Below are 25,548 nucleotides of genomic sequence, written 5' to 3' on the forward strand. Positions count from 1 at the left end.
CGATATGTCAGTATCGAGCCGCAGTTTGGACATTTCCCCTCGTGTAAATCTGTGCGAGTGAATGATTGAAGAAACAAATCATGTCAGATGGATGAAGTCTGAACATTATCAATTTCCAAAAGTGATGTGATGAATTTTACAAAATGAATTATGACCATATTATGTACACCAGTTTATTTTTTTGTATATATAAGCCGTGTCTTTTATTTTGTTAAGTTCTGAGAAAACGTTTAAGTTACCTTGTTTGTGCTGCCTAGTTGCTTGATTTCTGTTCTTGTTGTTTGGATAATCTGTGTTTTCTTGCGATTCTAATCAAATATGTGTTTTTGTTTCCAACAGGGGACTTTGTTCCATTTGCAGCTCCTCCCTCTACCCCAGCTGCCACCACCACCCCTTGCACAACCACTGGGCCCCCCACCCCACAATTCAGCTACCACGACATCAATGTGTATGCCTTGGCTGGCCTGGCTCCACACATCAATATAAATGTCAACGTAAGTATTGGGCACCTGCACACCACAAACGCCTTCCCTTTTTCATGTTTTCTTTCTGCTGTTGAAATACTTTTTTCTTTTATGCTTTGTATGGTTTTTCATTCCTTGACTTTTCTGGTGCTCTGCCCCATCCTTTCTCTTTAGATCTCTCTGCTTCAGGCCCATCCTCAGTTGAAGCAGTGTGTACGGCAATCAGTAGAGCGAGCTGTCCAGGAGTTGGTGCACCCGGTGGTTGACCGCTCAATCAAAATTGCCATGACAACTTGTGAGCAGATCATCAGGAAGGACTTTGCCCTGGATTCAGAAGAATCCCGCATGCGTGTGGCTGCCCACCATATGATGAGGAACCTGACTGCTGGCATGGCCATGATCACCTGCCGCGAGCCGCTCCTCATGAGCATCGCCACCAACCTCAAGAACAGCTTTGCTGCCGCACTGAGGGTAAGACCATTGCTTACGTTTTATTTGCACAATTGCCAGTGTTCAATAAGATCTAAAGGGACTAAGCATTAAGAGAGTCTTTCTTTCTCTATATACTCCCAACATCTCCTATCACTCCTGCTCATTTAACTTGAGGTGTTTGTTTCCTCAGGCACCAACTCCCCAACAGAGGGAGATGATTGAAGAGGCTGCAGCCAGAGTTGCACAAGACAACTGTGAATTGGCTTGCTGTTTCATTCAGAAAACTGCCGTGGAGAAGGCTGGTCCTGAAATGGACAAGAGATTAGCCACGGTAATTACAACTACTTCAGAATTATGCCTGTTGTTCTTTAAGGTATTTGCGTTGTTATTGCCACAATGACTAAAGGTAGTACTTGTATATATTTGGAGACAAGAGCCCAATGTATCCTAGCAGAGTCAACAAGTGTGAATTATATGATTCTTTAGTGTTCATTTCATTGTGAGTTTTTAAATATTTTACTGGAAAGCTAAAGTGCCCAATTTCCTAATCGGGTCTCTACTCTTCTAGGAGTTTGAACTGAGGAAGCATGCACGTCAAGAGGGACGTCGTTACTGTGATCCTGTTGTTCTGACATACCAGGCTGAACGTATGCCTGAGCAGATCAGACTCAAGGTAAGTCCTCTATCATTATCATCCAACCTATGCTAGTGGCAGCTTAATAATGTCACTGCAACTGTCACTGTCCAATGATTCACTTCTTTTTCAAAAAACGGAAAGTCTGTGGGTACCATCTTTTTTGAAGTAACAAAATGCTTGTGTGTATTGTAGGTGGGAGGAGTCGACCCGAAGCAACTGGCCGTATATGAGGAGTTTGCCAGGAACGTTCCGGGTTTCTTACCCAGTAACGATCTCTCCCAGCCCACTGGCTTCTTGGCTCAGCCCATGAAGGTACATGTTTTGCTTGTGAGCCCCATAACAAAACATAGGGATATTGAAGGTTGAAGGATACTAAATTGCTAATTTGAAAGTATATTTATTTTTTCCCACTGTGCCAATCTTGCCCAAAGGCAAAAAAGATAGCCCAAAGTCATAATAATTCAGTCTAACAAACTAAAACAGCTGTGAATTAGATGCTGCTTGTGTTGTTGGGAAATGTATGTCAAAGATTGTTGTGGTCGTTTTGAAAACCCTGAGAACTCATTCCATCTCACTGTGTCTCTGTTAACAGCAACAGGCATGGGCCACAGATGACGTGGCTCAGATCTATGATAAGTGCATGGCAGACCTGGAGCAGCATCTTCATGCTACCCCTCCAGCGCTCGCCATGAATCCCCTGACCCAGTCTCTGCGCAGCCTGCTGGAAGCTGTGGCCTTGGCCAGAAACTCCAGGGATGGCATCGCTGCACTCGGCCTACTGCAGAAGGTAGGGCGCCTAACATGAGGAGTCCACTGATTTTGATCAAAGTGATCTTGACAAAAAGCTTTTTCCAGAATTACTGACTGCACCTTTTAAGTCTGGTCTGAGTATTAGTCCATGGTAGTCTGCTTTACTAAACTTGTTTTCTCTTTTTTCCCCTAGGCTGTTGAAGGTCTGCTGGATGCTACTAGCGGGGCTGATGCTGACTTGCTTCTCCGCTACAGGGAGTGCCACCTGCTGGTGCTTAAAGCCCTACAGGATGGACGTGCCTATGGACCACAGTGGTGCAATAAGCAGATAACAAGGTGGGTCTGGACAAAGAGGATTTCAAATCTTTAATCATCCTATGCTGCCCTTTTTTAGGCTATTTTTTAATAATTCTGTTTTCTATGTTTGTTTACAGGTGTCTGATAGAATGCCGTGATGAGTACAAATACAACGTGGAGGCAGTTGAGCTTCTGATCAGGAACCACCTTGTGAATATGCAGCAGTATGACCTGCACCTGGCACAGGTACACAATGAACACTTTGACTTGTAGAGTTAGCACTGTATGTTATCTCGCTTCAATGGATGGGAGTCAGTAACTCAGCTTTTTAAGTGTGATTACTAGCTAACAGGTTTGTTTCCTTGCAGTCAATGGAAAACGGGCTGCATTACATGGCAGTGGCATTTGCCATGCAGTTGGTGAAACTGCTGCTGGTGGATGAACGCAGTGTCAGCCACGTGACAGAGGCCGACCTTTTCCACACTATTGAGACTTTAATGAGGACCTGTGCACACTCCAGAGCCAACGCACCTGAGGGGTACACTACTGCTATTAAATATTTCATTTCTTTCATTAGTTGATTATTTATCCATAGACCACCGTGATCACCCCATCTAGTTTAGTTTGTAGAATAGAAGAGCTCTTAGAATATATTTTATTTTATTCAAGTTGCTATGCTTTACACTAAAACAAGGATTGGTTGCCATCATCAAACTAATTAAACTAACTTATATTTAAGGCTATTATGGAATTTGTTTTGGCCACTCGACCTGGAAGTCGGCGTTTAATTTTAAACACATTAGCATAACTTAAATGACTCTGAACTGAGGGGGCTTCAAACTAACTCATTCATCTCATTGTCCTTCTTCCCCAGTCTTCCCCAGCTGATGGATGTTGTTCGCTCCAACTATGAGGCCATGATCGACCGGGCCCACGGTGGACCCAACTTCATGATGCATTCTGGGATTTCCCAGGCTTCGGAGTATGACGATCCTCCAGGCCTGAGGGAGAAGGCAGAGTACCTTCTAAGGGAATGGGTCAACCTGTACCACTCAGCTGCTGCTGGCAGGGACAGCACCAAGGCTTTCTCTGCCTTTGTTGGCCAGGTACTCATTCATCACCTACTGTAAAATCTAGAGTATAAAATGCACCGGTATTTAAGACTCGGTCTCTTTCTGGGTTAATCCCAGAGATGGGTGAAAAGGTTTTCTATGGCTAAATATTAATAAAAACCTGTATAAGTTAAATCCATAATATCGATCGTTTAGTGTTGTTAGCTTTGATTCTAACAGGCATATTAGCTTTCCCATGATGCTCTGGGTGAGTATCGAAGAATCAGTTTGGTTGTGTTCGGAAAGCCATACTAACGTCCTCCCTCCTACATACTCAACATCTAATATACTACATACTGTCTACTCAAAGATCGATTTGTGTATGCAGGTGCGTTGAAACGTTGACACTGAAGTATACTCAAGCAATAAAGAATTACTTCTTCTTATACGATTCAGGCCGTTTAGACGCTGTTTAGTGTATTACCGCCCTCCACAGGTTAGATATTGAACTAGATTTTTACATACAGTCCTGTGTTCATCGTCTGTGTTTTAGTCCTCTTGTTATCTTTAAGAACACTAATCACGTTTCGTGGCGACTCAGTAATGAAACTGAAAGTAGATATAATATCGCTAATAAATGAAAACAGCCGGTCAAAACAGCATCCAAATGAGCTAAAATCCTAAATACAATGAACAGTAATATGGCACACTCATTTTTAGGTAAGCTTTAATTGATTATTCATTCATTTGTTCACACATTTACATGTTTTGAGGCGGTGGATTCCTCCGACGCTCTTTGTCCGGCTCATCTGACAGCTGTCAGTTGAGCTGGACGAGTGTGGAACACAGCATTCAGTTCTGATCTCTCTCCACTATGAGACTGGCATCACTCATTTCACTTAGTAACTCTTATGTTGTTAGGTATTTATCTTCATCTCTTATCTATTGCACGTACAGTTGTCAGATCGCGGACCCCAAACAATGCTGTTGCCTAGCAACTTGCTCGAAAATATTTAATATTCCTGGGCGGGTAGAATTGACCCAGTGCATTGTGGGGCGGTTGAGTAGGAAAACTAACCTGTCGATCCATACCCAAAATCTTCCCGGAAGTTAGTACTCATCGGGGTAATTCTCGCATACCCAAACCGTCACATACTGAAATTGAAGTCAAAATTAGTATGAGTAGGACGTTAGTATGGCATCCCGAACACAGCCCTTGTTTTTGCTTATCTGAATGCCAGATGTGAGGCTTGACTATAGCGCCATCTTTTGGGTTAAATACCTCTCTGCATTTTATTTTGTTATATTGGTCACAACAGTGTATTGGATGCACCCCACTTTTTAGATGAGGAGAAAAAAAGGTATTAAAGTTTGTCTTATGTCCCGGATTTAACAGTAAATCAAATGCAGGTATCATGAAAAATCCAGGCCACTCTCGTTCTCCTCATCTTCATCTTCTGCCTGTCTTTGTCTGTCCTCCAGATGCACCAGCAGGGCATTCTGAAGACCGATGACCTCATCACAAGGTTCTTCCGGCTGTGCACAGAAATGTGTGTGGAGATAAGCTACCGGGCTCAGGCGGAGCAGCAGCACAACCCAGCCGCCAGTGCAGCCATCATCAGGGCCAAGTGTTACCACAACCTGGATGCCTTTGTTAGGCTCATCGCCCTGCTGGTCAAACACTCTGGAGAGGCCACCAACACAGTGACTAAAATCAACCTCCTCAACAAGGTACTGCAACACGACTACAATGTATTCCTGATTAAGAAAATATAATTCTTTATAAACAGCTCATCAAAGAAAATGTTGTTTTAGTAGTGGTGATTCATGATTTTTGCAGGGGCTTTCAAAGAACTCTTCATAGATCAGGGATGTGTAATGAAGACTTTTTGATTGGATTCATAACTTATTTAAATATCTATCAAAGTATCTCAGACTCGTTCTTTGATGACTGGAAAGCCTTTTTGTAATTTCCATTTGATCATAAAATCTCACCAGGGTCAGACAATATAAATGCTCCTCTTAGGCAGGACACCTTTGACCAACTGGTTTACGTGATTGTTCTCCTAGGTGCTGGGTATCGTAGTTGGGGTTTTGATCCAGGACCATGATGTCCGGCAGACAGAATTCCAGCAGCTGCCATACCACCGCATCTTCATCATGCTGCTGTTGGAGCTCAATGCCCCTGAACATGTGTTGGAGACCATCAACTTCCAGACACTCACAGCCTTCTGGTAAGTCTTCCACATGGATTGATCATACATAAAGGGTGCCCTCCTGCCAGGGAACTGTGTACAGTGTTTAAAATAGAGTCTTCAGCAAGAGCTGTGATTTAAAATGAACACAAGAGCACTGCACTTTGGTTCATTCTCACATTTTCCTGTTTGCCTGCAGTAATACCTTCCACATCCTGAGACCCACCAAAGCACCAGGCTTTGTGTACGCTTGGCTGGAACTCATCTCCCATCGCATCTTTATCGCCAGGATGCTAGCGCACACACCACAGCAGAAGGTATGCAGGAATAAGACAAGAATATCTCTTCCACACATCTTACATTCACTCTCATTCATATACAAGTGTTGCTGCATTCCTTGTATTTTTGGTGTCTGAATTTTGGTCTAATAGACTGACTTTGTCTTGAAGGGATGGCCCATGTACGCACAGCTGCTGATTGATCTCTTCAAGTACCTGGCCCCTTTCCTGAGGAATGTAGAGCTCAACAAACCTATGCAAATCCTCTACAAGGTGCCGTCTCATCTTTCATTCATGTTCAAGCATCAGACCAGTTTGGAGGCAGTGAAGCCCATGTTTCTGTCAGTTGGGTTGTTGGACTGAACTTTGCTTTGAAACTTGTAAATGGTTTTGACACATTTAATCTTTTTTTGTTCAAGCAACAACCAAACTGAGTGCGATGGTCCCAATTACTAAACGATACACTGTGATACTTTATTATGTGATACATTGATAGACCAGTACCAATATCATGAGCCTTACTCTGTACCAAAGCTTATTATAATCATAGACGTCGATTACGGGGGGTATGGGGGGTACATGTACCCCCCACTTTTCGTCAAGACTCATTTTGTCCCCCCCACTTTTTAAGCCGGACATGGAGTGCGTCCAGCCGTATTAAAACACAGCGTGTCTCTCTCTCTCTCTCTCTCTCTCTCTCTCTCTCTCTCTCTCTCTCTCTCTCTCTCTCTCTCTCTCTCTCTCTCTCTCTGTGCGCGCGCTGAACTGTCGGCTCATGGTGTGAGCCTCTCGCCTCTCTTTTTCGCCTTCTCTCTGTTTAAACCTAAACAGATAAGCGTAGAAGCGGCACTAGTAGGCTTAGACCGTAAACTTTTTTTAAATAGCACAACAGCAGTGGATAGCCTACCAACGACAAAACAGTGAACATGCTCCGAAGTCTCCGCTAGTTTGCACACCAGAGAAGACTGATGCATTTCAATCAGCAGCAGAGAGACAAAGGCGAGTGGCTTTAAGCAGGGTAGCCAAGTCTCACTCTTTGGCCGTGAGACACACGCAAATCAACCCGTTCACACTCTCACACGCCACACCTCAAATTTCTCACGCGGAGAAATTAATCCCCAAAATAACATTTGTTTTGCGGACTTTTATTTTCAAATTCTTATTTTGAAAAGCTAACAGACATGAGTGCCGTGACTTCCTCTTTCTGAACGCGCATTAACGTTATGTTTGATGTGCACTGTGCATTAGAAGCGGGACAGGCGAGCCCCCTACCTGAGGGGTATACTACGAAGCGAGATTAAGGGCTGAGCGAGGTCTGTCGAGTCTAAAGCCAGAGTTTTCAGTATCACGAAAAGTGGCTCTCTTTTTACCTGGCTAGATTACCGTGGTAACACAGGCTGCACGGCTAACCTGCTCAGAGCAGTTTTTGTTTCAGAGTTTGAGCTTAAATTCGGCTCAGAGCGCTGCCCTTTAAGGAAACTACACATTTTGAAATCCCGCGGACCTGACTATATTGTCTGAGCGATATATTCTCACTGAGGAAACTCGTTAAATAAGTAAACTTATTGATCAGTAAGTTAATGAACGAAACGAAGCCGTAACATAAGGCTTACAGCAGAGTGAACTGTAACATCGCGCTGGGGCTTTTTGCCACATGCATAGTTATTGATGCAGAAAATGTTAAATGGCCTAGACCTACTGTATGCAGCGCTACTCTATGCTCTCACCTCAAATGGTTTTACCTGGCGATATACACACACTGGCTCTTAATAAAGCGTTCTATAAAATCACAGTTTGCAACATTATTTCACTGTGGGCTTCTTTCTTTTCATCAGTAGCGATTACAGTTGGGACGTGACAGGTGACAGCTGTCACAGTTCGGACATCGCTGCAGACTCGCAGTTTAAGCTTCTCACAGTAGATTCATATTTGTCCGAAAAATCCAGACTACAGGTTTTTTAATGTAGGCCTATTGGTATTTGTAAGATTCAAATAAAAGGCTAATAGTCTAAATCAAATTGTATTCATTATGATGTGGCCCAAAACTAAAGTGATTTTCCATAGGCTATTCATTTGGGGACAGTGTCAGACTTAAATTACATTCTTAAGTGTGGGACTATAGGCGTAGTGCTATACATATAGCAAAGTAGCCTATATATATATATTAGGCTAAATGGTATAGTGTTTAAATCCGAGTTCAACGTTTCATTGTTTTATAATGTCACGTTACGCACTGCGAGAACGATCGGCAAGATAAATAAATCATTTCCATGCTGGCAGCATTCCACTCTCCTTAGCCTATTTGCAGTAAGAGTTTTTTTCGGCTCTCTGATTTCTGCTGTAATAATTCAGACTGACAAACTCTTCCTCTTGAATGAAGTTGGCGACACACTTTTGTTTTACTCAGCTGCTCACAATCAGTCCGTTTGTGTAAAGTTAGCGGCACAAGATCAGTCCATTTTGTGCGGATGCAGAGTCAAATGACGGGTCAAACGCCCCCTTTCATGGGGACGCGCACAGAGCCTGAAGCCGAAACCCTCGTTCAACATAAGAGGTTGATAACTTTCTTCGTGATACCGGTTAGCTCTGAGCGAGGGTGTGTGTTATGTTGAACCAGATCAAAAAAAGAGAGCCGGGCTCTGTTGAGTTTGTTTCGTAGTATACCCCTCTGCACCTTCTCTTCTGAGGTGTGTGTTGATAGCCTGTCAAGATACCGCTGATAAGAATTGTCTCCCCGCCGGCCGGTGAGCGCGCGTGCATCAAACATATTAACCCTTCCCAAGCTCCTTTTGTTTACGTCATGTTTGGTTGGGCAGCTAGTGGCTCATATGTCCGCTGCTTTTTGAAAATGCTTTTTTCATCAAATGTGTCAGACATCAGTGTTTTGTATACATTGTATTCATTAGTGAGCGGGTATGCCGTCTTTCAGAACCGTTCATTACCTGCACTAAAGAGAAAAAAAGATGTCCCCCCCACTTTTGAAAATGCACTCCAGAATGCCTGTTTGTCCCCCCCACTTGTTTAGCCAAATCGACGTCCATGATTATAATGTGTTTTTGGTTTTGAGTATTAAAGTCTCATGAACTGTTTATGTAAGCCATGATGTTATCATATCAGATTTTTTAAAACAAGTTTCCTGATAAAATTTGGATTACATAACCTGAAACTATTTTTTGTATTATTATTATTGTTTCTTTTAGGGCACACTGCGAGTGCTCCTGGTCCTGCTGCATGACTTCCCAGAGTTCCTGTGCGACTACCATTATGGGTTCTGTGATGTCATCCCACCCAACTGCATCCAGCTCCGCAACCTCATCCTCAGTGCCTTTCCACGCAACATGAGGCTCCCTGACCCTTTCACACCCAATCTCAAGGTAGGTACACACACCTACACCCCCCCCCCCCACACACACACACACTATCAAGAGGGGGACGCCTCTCTTTGCCATTTTCATCTTCGTTTGTTTATGACCAATGACTTCATAAATCTGTTTATCGTTACCACCCGGCTACAGGTGGACATGCTGAGTGAGATCAACATCGCTCCCCGTATCCTCACCAACTTCACAGGCGTCATGCCTTCCCAGTTCAAGAAGGACCTGGACTCGTATCTGAAGACTCGTTCACCAGTCACTTTCTTGTCTGAGCTGCGCAGCAACCTGCAGGTAGGAACAGTGTCTATCTATTTTAAATTACAACTATTATTGAACGAATCCACACAATAGCATCTTTTGTTCATTTGCCATCTTTTCTGTCTCCCAGGTGTCTAATGAACCAGGGAACCGCTACAACATCCAGCTGATCAATGCCCTGGTGTTGTATGTAGGCACACAGGCAATCGCTCACATCCATAACAAGGGCAGCACCCCCTCCATGAGCACCATCACCCACTCTGCACACATGGACATCTTCCAGAACCTGGCTGTGGACCTGGACACTGAAGGTAGGGTGGTCACTTTTCTGTCGTACAGTTGAATAGTGCTGTTTTTTTTGCAGTGTGACACTTTGTGGGTTTTCTTTTTTTGTTAAGATATTTTTTGGGCATTTTTATGCTTTATTGATAGTGTAGGGACAGAGTTGAAATGGGACAGAGAGGGGAGTGACATGCAGAGAACAAGAACCAGATTTGTTTAAAGCTCTGCATTTTATAAAAGTAGAGCATCTTTCGTCTGTTGTCTTTTCAGGGCGTTACCTGTTTTTGAACGCGATCGCCAATCAGCTGCGCTACCCTAACAGCCACACCCACTACTTCAGCTGCACCATGCTCTACCTGTTTGCCGAGGCCAACACCGAGGCCATCCAGGAGCAGATCACCAGGTGAGATGGACTGCACAATGAAGCCGTCACAGACTTAAATGTTAGAAATCCAAGTGCTGTTTGTTAAAGCTTTCTGCTCCTCTTGCAGGGTTCTGTTGGAGAGGCTGATAGTGAACAGGCCGCACCCATGGGGTCTCCTCATCACCTTCATCGAGCTGATCAAGAATCCTGCCTTCAAGTTCTGGAGCCACGACTTTGTGCACTGTGCCCCTGAGATTGAAAAGTAGGTTACCTCTGTGATTCCTTCTTCTGTGGTATTTGTGCACATCAGAGCTCAACAGCTTCCTGAAGTAAACATCCCTACGGTGGCGCTGAGCATTCACCAAATAAAAAAAAGTTTCACTGCAGGATCTCATAATTACGAGATAAGGATCTCGTAATTACGAGATAAGGATCGCCCTCTCATTCATCAATAACGATGTCTGTGTGTGTGTATTTGTGTGCAGACGAGGTGAACCTAGCCATAGGAAAACGTAGGCAATAGCCTTGGTTTCCGGACTACAATGGGCCCCATAATCAATAAACGTATTTTAAATATTTGTTTAGGCTACTGTTCATTCATTAATCAGCGATCGCATCGGGTAGGCTACTGAGGGACACACTTTCGGCTTTACGCCCGTGATCAGCTGCTGAGGTCCGACTGGGCTTTTCTCCTGAATAGTCCCAGTGACTGCATATCTGCACAAAGTTGACATGGCTATCATTGTCATGCCCTCCTTGTAGAAAGTTCTTATGTGTTTGTATGAGTCATGGATTACACCGAGTTTAACGACTGCATTTAATCAAAGCATTCAATAAAACTGCGTTCCGATACAGTAACAAACAGGAGGTAAAAGTGAACTAGCCCACCGGGCATTCTGATTGGATGAGGCAACACAGTACGGTGGCTCCGGTGGCTCATAATGAACAAACTGCATATACAAAGTGAAAGTGTATCCCTCATTTCCCAATGCGATCGCTGATTAATGAATGAACAGTAAACAAATATTTAAAATAATTGTATTGATTATGGGGCCCATTGTAGTCCGGAAACCAAGGCTATTGCCTACGTTTTCCTATGGCTAGGTTCACCTCGTCTGCACACAAACACACACACACACACACACACACACACACACACACACACACACACACACACACACACACACACACACACACATCGTTATTGATGAATGAGAGGGTGATCCTTATCTCGTAATTACGAGATCTTTATCTCGTAATTACGAGATATTATCTCGTAATTACGAGATCCTGCTCTGAAACTTTTTTTTATTTGGTGAATGCTCAGCGCCACCGTACATCCCAATTCATCCCCAACTTTTTTTTTTACATTTACCATTTCTTCTCTGCTGTCCCTGTAGTAAAACGGGGTTGATATCATACAAACTACAGGAACATATACCATTGTTTCACACTGAGGTAGCACATGTTAAGTCTACCTTGGATGGTTATGACATTATTATATTAATCAATCAAAACCGCCATGGTATGGTAATGGTAATGGGATTTTTACTTCTGTGACCACAATGTTGGGCCCTATAACTGAGCCAGAACAGAGAACTTTAATGGTTTGGTTGTTGTTGGGAGAATGATCTTGTCTTTTTACCAGTAGTGCTGCTCTTTCAAAGGCCTTCATGTGTTCTCTCGCTCTCTCCTCAGGCTGTTCCAGTCTGTAGCCCAGTGCTGCATGGGACAGAAGCAGGCCCAGCAGGTGATGGAGGGCACCGGTGCCAGCTAGCCTGTGTACCAGCCAGCTCAAAGCCCACGGGAGAGACACCGCCGCCTTGACCCACTCCCCCCACCACACACACACTTCCCCCTTTGCTGTTGGCACTGGATAAACTGTCATTTGAAATGTGGATGAAAGGACTACTGCTCACGGATCTAAGGAGTTAGATTTTTTTTTGTTTATCCCTTTGGGGCTGAATTGAAATGTGAGAGAATGGATTGAGATATGCTGTTTAATATACTTTTTTGATGCTTTGATGTAAATATTGGAAAAAAGGGAGAACGGGAGCTTTAGATAAGTGGAGAGCAACTCACATGTCAAAAGAAAATGTATCCTGACATGTAAAGACACCATAACACATTTTCACTCACTACCAAAGTCCTTGGTTTGCTTCCCTCCCACACAAATCCCCTTTTCTGACTTTTGGTTGCTTTCAGAGGCTGAATGGTAGATTGAAGAAGAAGAAAAAAGCTGCCTGCTACTTTCATTTGATTCCTTTTTATCTCTGAGTGGGACAGGAAGTTGGGGGTCAGACTCCCCGGTGGGGTGGGGGTCTACTCCTGGTGTGTTGGTGGAGATAGTTTACTGATGGTTTGTCCATTTGAAACAGGCTCTGGAAGTCTCTCCCTGGCACTTGTAAATTGTGCAAAGTAATGGTGACATGTATCTTGACAACTTGTACAAAGATCCAAATTGAAGAACAACAATAGAAGGACCAATACAGCCCATTTTGTAACATTTTGAATGTTTTGTAAATGTATTGGTCCATGTGTTGTATTTTGTAGTCCTTTCTAGTTTGCCTTTAGTTCTTGCTACTTAACTGCAGTATGCGTACATACAGGAAATAAAGCATTCAAACTGCAATCCATCTGGTTTCATTCAGGACTGCAAGATAAAAGTGGATGGTGCTAAAATACCAGATGTTTCAAAAGTATCTTTTTGTTAAGCATAGTTCACACCTAAATGAAATACTTATTTGTTTTTCTGATCACAATAGCATACTTTTAAAACTTCATTAAAACTAAAATGTTCTCTAGTATCATGCACATGGAGAGAAGACTGGGTGGACACAATTGAGCTGGATTACAGGACTAGGAAATGTTACTACTCTGTCGAACAGACCTGCAGCTCTGAGGTTATCTAATGTGGCCACCCATATCTACACTCGTTATCTAAAGGCATTACTTTGAAAAAGATTGAATATGCAATAGGTTTTGAATTCTTGAACAAGATGCAAATAGAGGTGGTTTGCTTTGTCTACTGCATGTTAATATTTGCGTATTTAGAAATGTTTTAAATCAAAGGTTTTCCCCTTTTAAACTGATGCATTTCTTTGTATATTGGAGGTGAGATACTGGCTGAGGCTGTTAGTAAACTTTCCGTGTTCCGAATCGCATACTCTTTCTTTTTTCTATTCTACATACTATATCCGACAATAAAAATAATCTTGTTAGGATGCAGTAGGCATACTATTGCGACATACTTTTACTTATTATTTCATCATAACTTTGCGCCTTGATCTTGCCTCTTGCTGTTATAGCCGTCGCATCCCCGTTTCATATGGAGGCTTCGTTGATGTGACGTCACTTCAGGTGCGCACTGGATTATGGGTCAAAATCGCCCAAATAGGATGCTGAACACTAAAAATCTTGGCTGGATGTATTAGACATCTGGGTCTTTCTAACTATCCTAAATCTGGCCACAAGAATCGGCGGCATACTAAATCTTTTTTCAACCATACTAAATAGTAGAAAGTATGCGATTCGGAACGCAGGGATTGACTATCTTGGAACAGAGACACGCCTCTTTATAGCGCTCCGTCTCCTGATTAGATAAAAACGAGCGTGATACTTTCTTAAATTTAAATTTTTGCTTTATGAATATAGAGTAGTAATAATAATAATAATCACTTCTCAAACACAGAGCTGGTAGAATATAAATTAGGCACTTTACATTGCAAGATTAAAATACTAGTGAAACATCTATTATCACTTACCTGGTTGAGTCAGCAGGAGTGCAAAACGGGGACTTAAAAACCAGACACCAGTTTTAAAGAAAAACATTTATTGACTGATTTGAGAGAGCCGTTTCAGATAAAAGAAAAACAAGACAAAAAACCACACCTCACTGCTGGAGATAATTTCATGACTTGGTGAGCTCTATCAGTCTGTACAGGATGCTCTTCTGTCCGCAGCGTACCTGCAGTGCCTTCTGCTGCCTGCTGTTCAGTGCTGCGATTGCTGCCTGGTCCTGGATCAGTGCCTGGTCTATGTCCATCCCCTCTCCCTCCATCTTCCCCTCCTCCTTGTGGTGTGTGTAGGCCCTCACGGTCAGACGCGCTGCTTCGTGAATGAGACGTTTCCACGAAGCCTTTAATGCGGGGAGACCCTCGTTAGAGAAAGCCAGGGAAATGGTCTCTTCTTCCTCGTCGTCTTCCTCTTCCTCCCATCCTTCATTCTCTTTGAAATCTGAGAACTCCTCCTTTGACATGCACAGCACCTGAAGAGCACATACATGCCTCAAATATTAATCTGTAACAAACTGGCTTTGTGTCATTTTCCAGTTTCTGTGCCGAGTGCAAGCAAACAGGTCATCATAACCCTATTCACACACTATGCCATATCTCAGCTGTTTTGGCTCCTGTCACATTTTTACTAATATTGGGCTGCTTACTTTATAACAGCATGACCATGGCTAAAAGCTGGAATAGCTGCACTCCTAAATGTCTTTTTAGCAGTACAACACAGTTATAAAAGCATAAATAATAAAAAAGGAAAATTGATTTGAATGTTAAAATTCCTTTGATAATTCTCATTACATAAAAAAAGGGGGAAACAATGTTCCCAAGTGCACACAAGTATTTAAAATACATGATTGAAAAAGGGATGGCACGGCACAAACATGGCTGCTAGCCCAGTAATACTAAGGAGGGCAGAATTGTATGTTATTTTTTCTTTACATCATCTTGATCATGCAAATGGTTGATTTTTTAGCATATATTTGAAAAAAATACATGTTAATGCTATATTTTGATAAAGCAATGCATTTTTGGCTTAACTTTGAATCTATATTACAAAATGACACAAGAGTCTTTCGGGGTGCAGTCACAGGCAGTCGGGAAACTTTGGAATCTGACTAATATTCTGTGTTTTCAGCTTCTGGCTAGGGTCAGTGTTTTTTTGAACGATTGTTTTAAAAAAACATGCTCCTTTGAAACCCGCCGTCAGGTTTTGGTGTTAGACAGCACGGTCCCTCACCTTGAGCGCAGTGTGTAGCTCAGTGTCTGTCAAGCAGCCCTGTTTGCCAAAGACAAAGGCTGCTTTCTCTTGCATTATCTGACACAGCATCTCCCTCTTCTCCTCTACCAGCTGCTTCTCCAAATCAAACTGAAAACCTGGAAAGAGAAGGGAGTGTTTATGAGAACGCACTTCCCTTGTAAGCGTCTGTCCTGTTCCTCTGGTGGCACTGTAGCGTGTCAACTATCACCTTGCGTGGCCACTTTGTAGAGGTTGGCGCTGGGGATGTCGGCCGTGTCGTTGCTGTTGCTTTGATGCAGCTCTGTGAAGCCATACATATGCAGCAGCTGCCAGTTGGCCATCTGCCCGTAGGTGTTAAAAACCTCTTCACCTTTACGAATAGGGCGCACGCAAACCATCTTCAAACTGTCCTGAGAAAGACGAGAAGAAGCGTGTGAGAAATAAAAAAGGGATACGGGGAAGTTAACACTGTAAACTGGGCAGTTAATTGATTGGTCCAAATATAGTGTTTATTTTGAAGGAGCTGTGTTTAAGGGAATTGGCCTTTTTCAGAACAGACTTGGTAGAAATATTATAATATTCTTAAGTATGTTTTATTGTAATACAAAATTGTGTAAATATGCTTGCCCCCAAGTTGCACCACCATGCTTCTAGCAGCACGGAACGGACCAGCTTAACGGCCTTATGTATTTTTATACATAGTGAGTATCCTGGGGAAATGCAACTATTAGAAGAAGAAGTAATATAGAATCAAGAACTATACATCTTCCCCTCATCTCTTGATATTGTGGAAAAACTTGAGGCAATGGTGGATGAAGCCATCTTTAGGAACTAGCATCTTGCCCTTGAAGGCCACAGTAGATTCAGTTAATTCCACCAAAGGGAAGGGTAAGCAATGGCATGTGCATAATTAAGTGCAGTCTAGAGTTTTCACCACTAGATAATGCCAGTGTCGCCCTCTGACATTTAAAACAAAACGTCCCCTGGCATATCAGGAGCTTCTGTGTCGACTCACCGGTGTAAACTCCAGGTTAGCATTGTGATTGGACACATGGTTGAGCATGTCGGCCATTGGAACCATCATGGGTAGGTTGGGGGCCTTCTCCTCCTCTTCATCATCCTCTTCTTCCTGTGGCTCCTGGAAACTACAGAGGAGAGAGATCAGGGGGGTAAGTTTAGGAGGACGAGGATAGGAAGATCCAGATGGTTTCATACACAACACCAGTGTATTTAGTCTCACGCTCACTGACCTGTAGGCCATGACGAAGGCCACCAGCTGTGTGTACAGCTCCAGTGTGTGTGTGTGGCGGTTCCAGTGGGCAGGATGCTTGGCGATGAAGGGAAGGACCACCTCTGTGTATTCCCCCTGGATGTTAGCCAGGTCCCTGTCCACAGCCTCTGGAATACCTGTCCCCCTCAACAGTCTGTCTCTCTCCTCTTTAGACCTGAATGGATGAAAACTAAGTGACTAGAAACAAACAAATGTATTTAAAAGATGGGGATTAAAGGTGGGGTTAGCAATTCTGGAGAACACTTGTTGTCAAAATCACTTTTTTTTCTTCAAAATCAGTGAATATCTCCTCATGATCAACTTTCCATACTGTGTTTGCGCTGACAATAAAATCCTGTGTCAATACACAGCCTAGGCTCTATAAACCAGTAGCCTATGTAAAGAAAGGGTATGTCAACAAAATGGCCCACCATAGCTAGCAACATACCCGTTTTACAGAGCCTAGACTGTGTTTTAAAACAGGAACACATTTTCAACGTGCACAAAGGTAGAGGATTTGGAGGAGATAGCATACTCCAGAATCGCTGACTCAACCTTTAAAACACAGATTAAAAAGTGTTTCTCACCAGAACATGGGGTGGTCCAGTGTCTTGAAGTCGGTCCACAGAGAGAGGTAGGCGTTCCAGTGGGACTGTGGGGACGTGTGCTCGTACAGCAGAGCCAGCAGCAGGGGAACCCAGCCGGACGAACTCTCCAGAGACGAGCGCTCTGTGGAGGGATCACAGGACAAGCAGAGGGGTAAACAAACGGTAGGATGATGATGATGAAGACGGTGATGATGCAGAAAGCTTCAGTCTTTGGGGAGAACTTGTTTGTGATCACCTTCCTCCAGCAGGGCAGAGACGGCAGTCGTTCCCTGGTGGAGGAGAGCCGATCTGGGGATGGTGAATAAAACCTCCCCCTCCTCGATGTTGTCCTTCGCCAGCATCCCATACTCTGCCACTGTTCCCTCTTTTCTCACACACACCTACAGAGAGATGTATGATCCAGAATCTGGGCTTAATTCAGGTAAATACAGGAACTGCACATTTATAATGAAAACAAATATAACAGTCTGCCTGGTTGATTCAATTGAGAAAGTCTAAAGGGAGCTGGGTTCAGGAAGTTATTATAACATACCTTGTTGCTGAGTACCAAGTCCACTTTGTGGCACCATTGTAGAAAGTTCTGTAGTGGACTGGAGAAGTCTGAGCCACTATCTACCTGTCAGCGCAAGGATGAAAACCTAAACATCAGCACGATCAGGCATGCATGAGTGACCTAATGTTCCGGAGCACTTGGTTTTTACTACGAAAATGAAATGTAGGATATCCTTATTTAAGACAGAAACATTGCAAAACATGTTTGCTCCTAATAGACGACAAGAGAGACAAAGTAACCGCTACGCTGTAGTGAACGAGTAACTCACTGGAATGAATGGAACGAATCACACCAACATCTGGAAAACCACAACCTCACACCGTTAACGTTCAGTAGGCTGCACGCGTCCTAACTAACTTTAGCACACAAAGAGTTATATAAAGTATACATCGGTAGCAGCTACTCTCACACAAAACTGACTGCAACAACTAAGTATACACAAACAGTCAAACGCATATACAACAGCTGGTTATAAGGTTCAAACTGGCTGAATGGTCACCTTGGATCTTTTTGCTTCTGTTGCCATCTTGTTAGTGTAAATGCAGTCAGGCTCAGAACTGGTTAGCTTACAAAGCTAACTCGAGCATGCGGACAGTGAACGAAACGTGGGTTAAGATTGACCCAAAACGCTGACTTGCAGGCAGCTAATGCATTCGCATACCTTGCATGTCATTCAGACAGCATAGTTTTAAAACTAATTTTATCATAATCCTACTATAGTGACCGGTCATGAGCATAAAAACAAGCTTACATATTATTTGTGACAGCTCTAGGACATACTTAAGTGAATACAATCAAAAGACTAGCACCAAAGCTAAAAAGTATCCTTAGAAATGTATTTATTTGTTCTTTGTACCAACCTAATGTTCAATAATTGTTTATAGGTTGTAGTCTTTGTAAGCAGTTGTATGTAAATCATGCACACAGTGTATCATTCTTGTGTTGGAAACGTCTTAAAAACTTAAATTCTCGTGCGGCTATTAGGCCTGTGTGTTGTCATCCCTCAGGTGGCCACTAGGTGCTGTACTGTCAGGCAGGGTCAATGCAGCTAGCTATCAGGAGATTTTGGAGCACTTCATGCTTCCATCTGCTGAAAAGCTTTATGGAGATGAAGATTTAATTTTTCAACAAGACCTGGCACCTGCTCACAGTGCCAAAACCACTGGTAAATGGTTTACTGACCATGGTATTACTGTGCTCAATTGGCCTGCCAACTCTCCTGACCTGAACCCCATAGAGAATCTGTGGGATATTGTGAAGAGGAAGTTGAGAGACACCAGACCCAACACTGTGGATGAGCTTAAGGCCGCTATCGAAGCATCCTGGGCCTCCATAACACCTCAGCAGTGCCACAGGCTGATTGCCTCCATGCCACGCCACATTGAAGCAGTCATTTCTGCGAAAGGATTCCCGACCAAGTATTGAGTGCATAACTGAACATAATTATTTTGAAAGTTGACTTTTTTGTATTAAAAACACTTTTCTTTTATTGGTCGGATGAAATATGCTAATTTTTTGAGATAGGGATTTTTGGTTTTTCTTTACTTTTTTGCCAAAATCATCAATATTAAAACAATAAAAGGCTTGAACTACTTCAGTAGTGTGTAATGAATCTAAAATATATGAAAGTCTAATGTTTATCAGTACATTACAGAAAATATTGAACTTTATCACAATATGCTAATTATATGAGAAGGACCTGTATATACTGGAGCCAGGCACGTATAGTTACCACTATAGTAGTGCGTAGTACGATCTGGCAACGACAGCAGGGAAGCCAGAGGTGTATGTAGGTGGGTTAATTGCTGATGCAGACCAGGCGAGCGGAGACACACAGGGGGAGTGGCAGGCACAGGAGGAGGGACACACAGCAACCAGCTGATCACAACATGATAGGCTTCTATAATTTGGCATGTAAACGTATTGTCCTGAAGTAAACCATATACATTTAAATACACCAAATTAGCTTAGGTTTTTAGGTTCTTTAGTTTTTTAGTTTGTCTGCTTTTCAGCATGGTTTACAATATATTTTAATGTATTATTTTTTTTTAAAGATATATATTTTTTGCATTTTTATGCTTTATTGACAGTGTTGAAATGGGGCAGAGAGGGGAGTGACATGCAGAGAACGACCGCGGGTTGGAATCGAACCCGGGTCCACTGCTGGCCGAGGCCCATGGGGGGGACGCCCTACCAACTGAGCTAATGTATTTTAAGAGTAGTTTTTTTTCATCAATCTCCTGTATAGAGAATCAGTGCTTTCAGGGTTCAGTGTCATGAACAGTAAAGTACGGTAAATGTATAATTGTGACCACTACATGGCACAATTGGGCTACATAAGATTTGAAGGCCAAGTTGACACCACTAAAGTAAGACAGGCTATTTGGCATTGGGGTTAGATTCTTGCCAAGGGCAGTTGGGTTCACATCTTAGATGTTCAGTGTATTTAATGTATTTAATGTTCACTTGCAGTTGGTCAACCTCAATTTATCAAATTCAGAGGAAAGAGAGAGAAACGGATAAAGGGGCCATCCATCTCCTAACCCTATTAAGAATGGATGTTTTCTTGGCCGGTCTGAGGAGGAGAGGAAGGAGGGGCGGTGGACACAGGATGAAAGAAGTTTAAAGAATACAGAGAAAGGTGCATTAGGGTAAAGATGAGGGGGAAGACGATAACAACAAAGGATAAGAAACAAGCAAGCAGTGATAGCCTGGTCCTACCAGACCATCGTTCTTCAATTCATTTGACTACTGAAGGGAAATGAAAATTGAGCGGAAGTAGGTAGGCGGGTGGTGCCAGACTACTGAAGGGAAATGAAAATTGAGCGGAAGTAGGTAGGCGGGTGGTGCCAGACTAAAGTAGTGAGGGTCTAATGAGAGAATGGCTGCCTGCAACACATGCAAGCACGCACGCACGCACGCACGCACGCACGCACGCACGCACGCACGCACACACACACACACACACACACACACACACACACACACACACACACACACACACACACACACACACACACACACACACACACAAATTGGAGTTCCAGGACTAGTTCCAGAAACTAATGTGAAGCTCACAAGATCAGGCTGGTCTCTCCAGGCTATGAAATGACAGGCCTGGGCAGGTTTTATACGCAGGATTTATTCAGATCATTAAAATATTTATGGACACAATTTAGACAACTTATTGTTTAAATAGCATAAATAAATACATACACACAGATTCAATTAAGCATCTTAAAAACACTATAAAGTCCAAACAGTCGATTATGCACATACACTTTGGCATCTGTGTATGTCTCTACAGTCAACTGCATGTGTGTAAGTTAGTGTGTACATATCTCTCTCTCTAAGATGAATCAGGACGGTAGCCCTTCAGGTAATAGACCCAAGAACAAGGTTTGCTGTGGCCCTCAGAGCGCTGGCTGGAGATAGTCAGCTTGCCAAACCAGGGCCCTGGGAAGCCTCCTGAAGGGGCCTCAAAGGATATCAGGATGTTTTGGCTCTTTTTGGAGAGGATGGTGTCCACCCCTCTGACAGTAAAACAAGGGTTGTCCACCTAGAAAGAGGGTGAATAAGAAACCAATTAAAATTGCAATTAAAGACTGAAACATGTTAATTGAAATTTCATTTTGTGGAAGCTGGATTTGTGAAGAGTATCAGCAGGGGAGTATTAACGCCAGACTGCACCACTGGAACTTTTCCAGGCTTGATTAACAGCAGCTTGCTTCAGGCTGGCTGGCACGGCACCCAGTGTAAATGTTTGAAAGAAAATGTTAAAAATAGAACATATTTCTAAAAGTAAGTAAGGTTTTCTGTACAGTGGTTGTATTGGGATGTTATCATTCACTTTCATTCTCAGCTAAACGTTTGCTCCTCCAGACATATCACATTTTGAACTTTTGTTTAATCTGGTTATTCTCCCCTTTAGGTAATAAGTTCTTTACCTGAAAAGAGAAAGCGGTGGTTTGCTGGAAAACATTCTTGAAGGGGATGGTGAGGTTGCGACCGGCCCTGACACAAAGAGGGCCTTGGGCTTTGGGAGGGAGGCAGATCCCATGTAAGGGAAAGATGTATTCACCACCGATTCCTGAGGACAGGTGTAGCTGGCCTCTCACTTGTCCCAGCTGAAGAGGTTCAAAAGAAACCTCCAGGCTCGCCTCTAACCCTCCCTGGAAACCCGGAGAGGCACCAACACTCTTGTCTACAATGAAGTCCGGGCAATCAGTCTGCAGGAGAAAGAAAACCAGATATAAATCACTGTGTAATATACTAAGGCCAAATTAACTGTATCATTTACTTTGGCATTGTTGTTATGAAACAAAATAGTTCTTTTTGAAAAAATTGTATTCTGTCATTCTAACTCTGGTATCATAGATGGCCTTCGATATAAAATGATTTCTTATTTTTCTTTCTTTCTAATGTAAAAGGCACCTTGTTAAACAAAGGAAATAACCACTGAAAACAACATACAGGTAACTAAAACTATTTCAGAGAGTTCAAATTCTGCATCACAGCTTTTGGCCCAAAGATATGAGAAGCTTAGGGCTTATTTGAATGTGGTTTCAGCTATCTGGCTCCTGAGTTATTCAGCTCAATTCATGTTTTCGATAGGGATTAAGTGGATTTTAGCAAAAAAAAATCAGAACGTATGGCAAACAGAGAGAAGATGAAGTGCTAGACTATGTGTTTAATTGATAATTTATTGGTCGTGCTCTACAATAATAGCTGTTAGTATAGTAGTTTTGAGTAGGTGTACGTCACTGAATCACAAGAATGAAGGAATTATAAACACATTATCCACTTGTGTTGACAAGTGAATCAAACTTTCATTATATTACCCAGATATCCTTTAGTAAGCAGCACTAGAAGAGAAAATGTAAATGGTCAAGTGAGTCTTACCTTGCATGAGTACTCTGTTCTGAAGCGAGAGAAGTTGATGAATTTAACAAGAACAGAGTGGCTGTTGCCCAGACACGTGTTGAAGTGGACGGTTTTCTCTGGTGGTGCTGGCAGAGCTCTGAGAAGCAGATCGTAGTGGAAGCATCCCAGATCACTACTGTTCAGAGTCAGCCGGGCTGTAGACTCACCTGAACGCAGGGGCTGGTACTCAAAGCTCATAGAACCCTAATGAGAAGACACACATACACACAGCCACATTGAGTATCACACAAAGCCCAGGACTAAAGAATTTCATTGCCAGCGACTACTCTGTAATTGTTGTGCATATGACAATAAAACAATCTTGAATCTTGAATCTTGTGGGGCACACAGCTGTTTTTGCAGGAATAAATGAACTTAGTATGCACCTTGGAGTGTGCTGGCACTGTGTGCTGAGACGGAGCATTGATTTCAGGGCATTTACACTCTGTTGTTAGGCAGATAGCTGTGGTCAGGGGATTCTCCATCTCTACGGTGGCAGAGGCCATCCGACGGACAGCGGTCTCCAGCTCTATGGTGGACAGGACTCCTGGAGATGTGGCTTTGAAGGTCACCAGGTAGAACAAATACTCACCAGACAAATCATTTTGAAACGTCACCTGAGGAAACCAGTTAAAGGTAAGGACAAGGCTCAGAAATATGTTCAGATATGGTCAAAGAAATGTGTGTGTGATCAAACCTTGGTGTTGTACTGGCCCTCTCTGTATGTAAAGAATGACATCTTGTAGTCCCTCGTGGCCAACGCAGGGACATCAATGTATTCTAGACCATTGAGAGACACTGTAGAATCTGTCTTGTCATGTTTCAGCAGGAACTCTATCAGCACACGGAACCTAAGCACGCAGACACAGTTATCTGTCATCTGTGTAGTTCACCTTAGTCACTCACATTAAGAATTTACATTTTGCAAGGGTTGTCTTTAAATTGAAGGGGTAGGATTTGCTCCACTTTACTTTGCACATGGGTGATGCAAAATAATGTGTGTAGCAAGTGATATTTCACATGATGATCACAGTATCAGGTGTCTGTCTTTTCTGTTTTCTTAACAAAATATGAAACACTTAATGCTTTAAACTTGGGATTTCCAGCTGCTGTAATCAATATTGTTAAAACAATGTATCAAATGACAATGTGAGAAAAAGAGGTGTGTGTGTTTTACCGCTGTTGCTTGGACAGCCAGTTGTGCACAGGGAGCAACTCTGTGTAATGCGTCTTTGAAGGCAGCTCGTGCACAATGGTGTCCTCTGGCTTTGGAGACTCAGCAATTCCCTGCAGTGAGTACAGTATGCCTGTCCCATCAGGGAAGGAGAAAAAGACTGATCCCTGCAGAAAAAGACATAGAGATGGAACAAGTTCATAACTGAGATGAAGTCAATGTCACAATGTTATATTGAGTCCTTTGCCCTGCACTGAATAGTCACACAATTCAATAACTACAAATAAATAACTGATTGTGCTGGAATGTCAGTGCTCCTCTACCAAGTGTTTTTTTCCATCATCAGTCATTGTCCCTGGTCGGTAGGTGATTTCGTATGTCTTGTTTTGGTGGGGTTCAAGGATCACAGAGGTAGCAGCGCTCCACTGCTCGCCCTCTAGGACAGGTGTGATGCTGCATTGCTGGTTTATGGGGTTGGTCACGTGCAGGGACTGAGTGTGGGAGCCACGTACTGGGCAAATAAAATTCACCACCTGGAGAGTTCAGAATGAGGTCAGAACTGTCAACAAAAAAAAGGCAGTACAAAGGCAGTTGCATGGCTAATCAGCTAATTGGAATCGACTGAGGTTTTTCCAAATATTTACTGATCTCTAAATCTGTCAAAGCTCTCTGTCTGTTCTTAAAAGTAGCTGACTCAGTGTCTCATAATATGCGCTGCTGGCCTTTAACCATCCTTACAATGAGAAGCTACACTGCTGACTAGGCAGCTTGTGGCCTTTATGCCTGATGGAGAAGCCTCAAAACCAATATCCAAAAGTGTTTGAACCCTTTTAGTTACATTGCTTTCTAATACGTGTTACATAAATCAGATGTGATAGTGAATAAAAACCTTTTGTCCCTACATGCACCTGTATTACAGTAGGAACATCGTAATGATAACAGTTACTTTAATACAGAACATTCTCAGTTTTGTCAGGGGACTGATATGCTCTGATATTGTTATGTCACCCTGCCATAGCAGCCATTGTTTATTTTGTACCAACAGTCAAAGAAAATAAAACACTTTTACTATTATTGCTATAGTACATTGTGTATAAGCCATTGTGTTTAAATGTGCATCAATCAAACCTCTTTGACAGTGGAGGCTACGATGCAGGAGCCTGTTACAGTGAGGGTAATGGCTGAGGCTGAGCCCTCCACACAGCATGACAGGTTCTCATATCTTGTGTCATTACTCAGTTCCACAGGAGCATAAGTCACTTTGAAAGGAACCTCCATGCCTGGACAGATATAGCCTTTAGCCGGCGTGATGCACAACTCTGCAGGAACATTTTCTGTTTTCCACTGGAACCTGGTTACGAGGAACATGGATAAATAAATAGCAAACAGCCTTGAGTTCTAAAGGCAAACTACACTGCAAAAAATATACAAAAAAACATTTTCTCAATAAGTAAATCTCCTACATCTTTGTTTAATTAAACGACAATCCTTACTATAAAAGTAAATAACTCTACAAAGCTTACCTTGATTGGTGTGTTTGTGAATGTGTGTCTGAGTGTTTAAGGATGTGTATGTTTGTCTGTGTTTCTTCTGCAATATGTCCCATGAGGTT

At 42.8% G+C, this 25,548-nt stretch overlaps 2 protein-coding genes across 3 annotated transcripts in view; one reads left to right on the forward strand and one right to left on the reverse strand.

Annotated features, from left to right (window-relative positions):
• cnot1 (CCR4-NOT transcription complex, subunit 1) overlaps positions 1-13,015 on the forward strand; it is a 33,920-nt gene extending 20,905 nt beyond the window's left edge. For both annotated transcript variants that reach the window (XM_080028207.1, XM_080028206.1), the window contains exons 30-49: positions 340-494; positions 639-935; positions 1,087-1,227; positions 1,465-1,569; positions 1,726-1,845; positions 2,126-2,320; positions 2,477-2,619; positions 2,718-2,826; positions 2,949-3,118; positions 3,455-3,686; positions 5,115-5,363; positions 5,703-5,866; positions 6,027-6,144; positions 6,277-6,378; positions 9,306-9,479; positions 9,621-9,770; positions 9,868-10,048; positions 10,290-10,422; positions 10,511-10,645; positions 12,082-13,015. In XM_080028207.1, the coding sequence (XP_079884333.1) occupies positions 340-494; positions 639-935; positions 1,087-1,227; positions 1,465-1,569; positions 1,726-1,845; positions 2,126-2,320; positions 2,477-2,619; positions 2,718-2,826; positions 2,949-3,118; positions 3,455-3,686; positions 5,115-5,363; positions 5,703-5,866; positions 6,027-6,144; positions 6,277-6,378; positions 9,306-9,479; positions 9,621-9,770; positions 9,868-10,048; positions 10,290-10,422; positions 10,511-10,645; positions 12,082-12,160 (3,152 nt within the window). In that variant the 3' untranslated portion in view covers positions 12,161-13,015. The remainder of the gene's footprint in view (positions 1-339; positions 495-638; positions 936-1,086; positions 1,228-1,464; positions 1,570-1,725; positions 1,846-2,125; positions 2,321-2,476; positions 2,620-2,717; positions 2,827-2,948; positions 3,119-3,454; positions 3,687-5,114; positions 5,364-5,702; positions 5,867-6,026; positions 6,145-6,276; positions 6,379-9,305; positions 9,480-9,620; positions 9,771-9,867; positions 10,049-10,289; positions 10,423-10,510; positions 10,646-12,081) is intronic.
• A 1,234-nt stretch (positions 13,016-14,249) lies between these two features.
• Positions 14,250-18,413, reverse strand: setd6 (SET domain containing 6, protein lysine methyltransferase). The gene is made up of 9 exons (XM_080027371.1): positions 18,339-18,413; positions 17,819-17,902; positions 17,522-17,666; positions 17,266-17,407; positions 16,659-16,853; positions 16,424-16,553; positions 15,638-15,818; positions 15,409-15,545; positions 14,250-14,650 (listed from the first exon to the last, which is right to left on the reverse strand). The coding sequence occupies exons 1-9, from the start codon at positions 18,363-18,365 to the stop codon at positions 14,294-14,296; spliced, it is 1,398 nt and encodes a 465-aa protein (XP_079883497.1). The 5' UTR covers positions 18,366-18,413; the 3' UTR covers positions 14,250-14,293.
• Between the last annotated feature and the right edge of the window lie 7,135 nt (positions 18,414-25,548).

This window comes from Ammodytes marinus (assembly GCF_949987685.1).
Source record: "Ammodytes marinus genome assembly, chromosome: 5".
Classification (NCBI taxonomy): domain Eukaryota; kingdom Metazoa; phylum Chordata; class Actinopteri; order Uranoscopiformes; family Ammodytidae; genus Ammodytes; species Ammodytes marinus.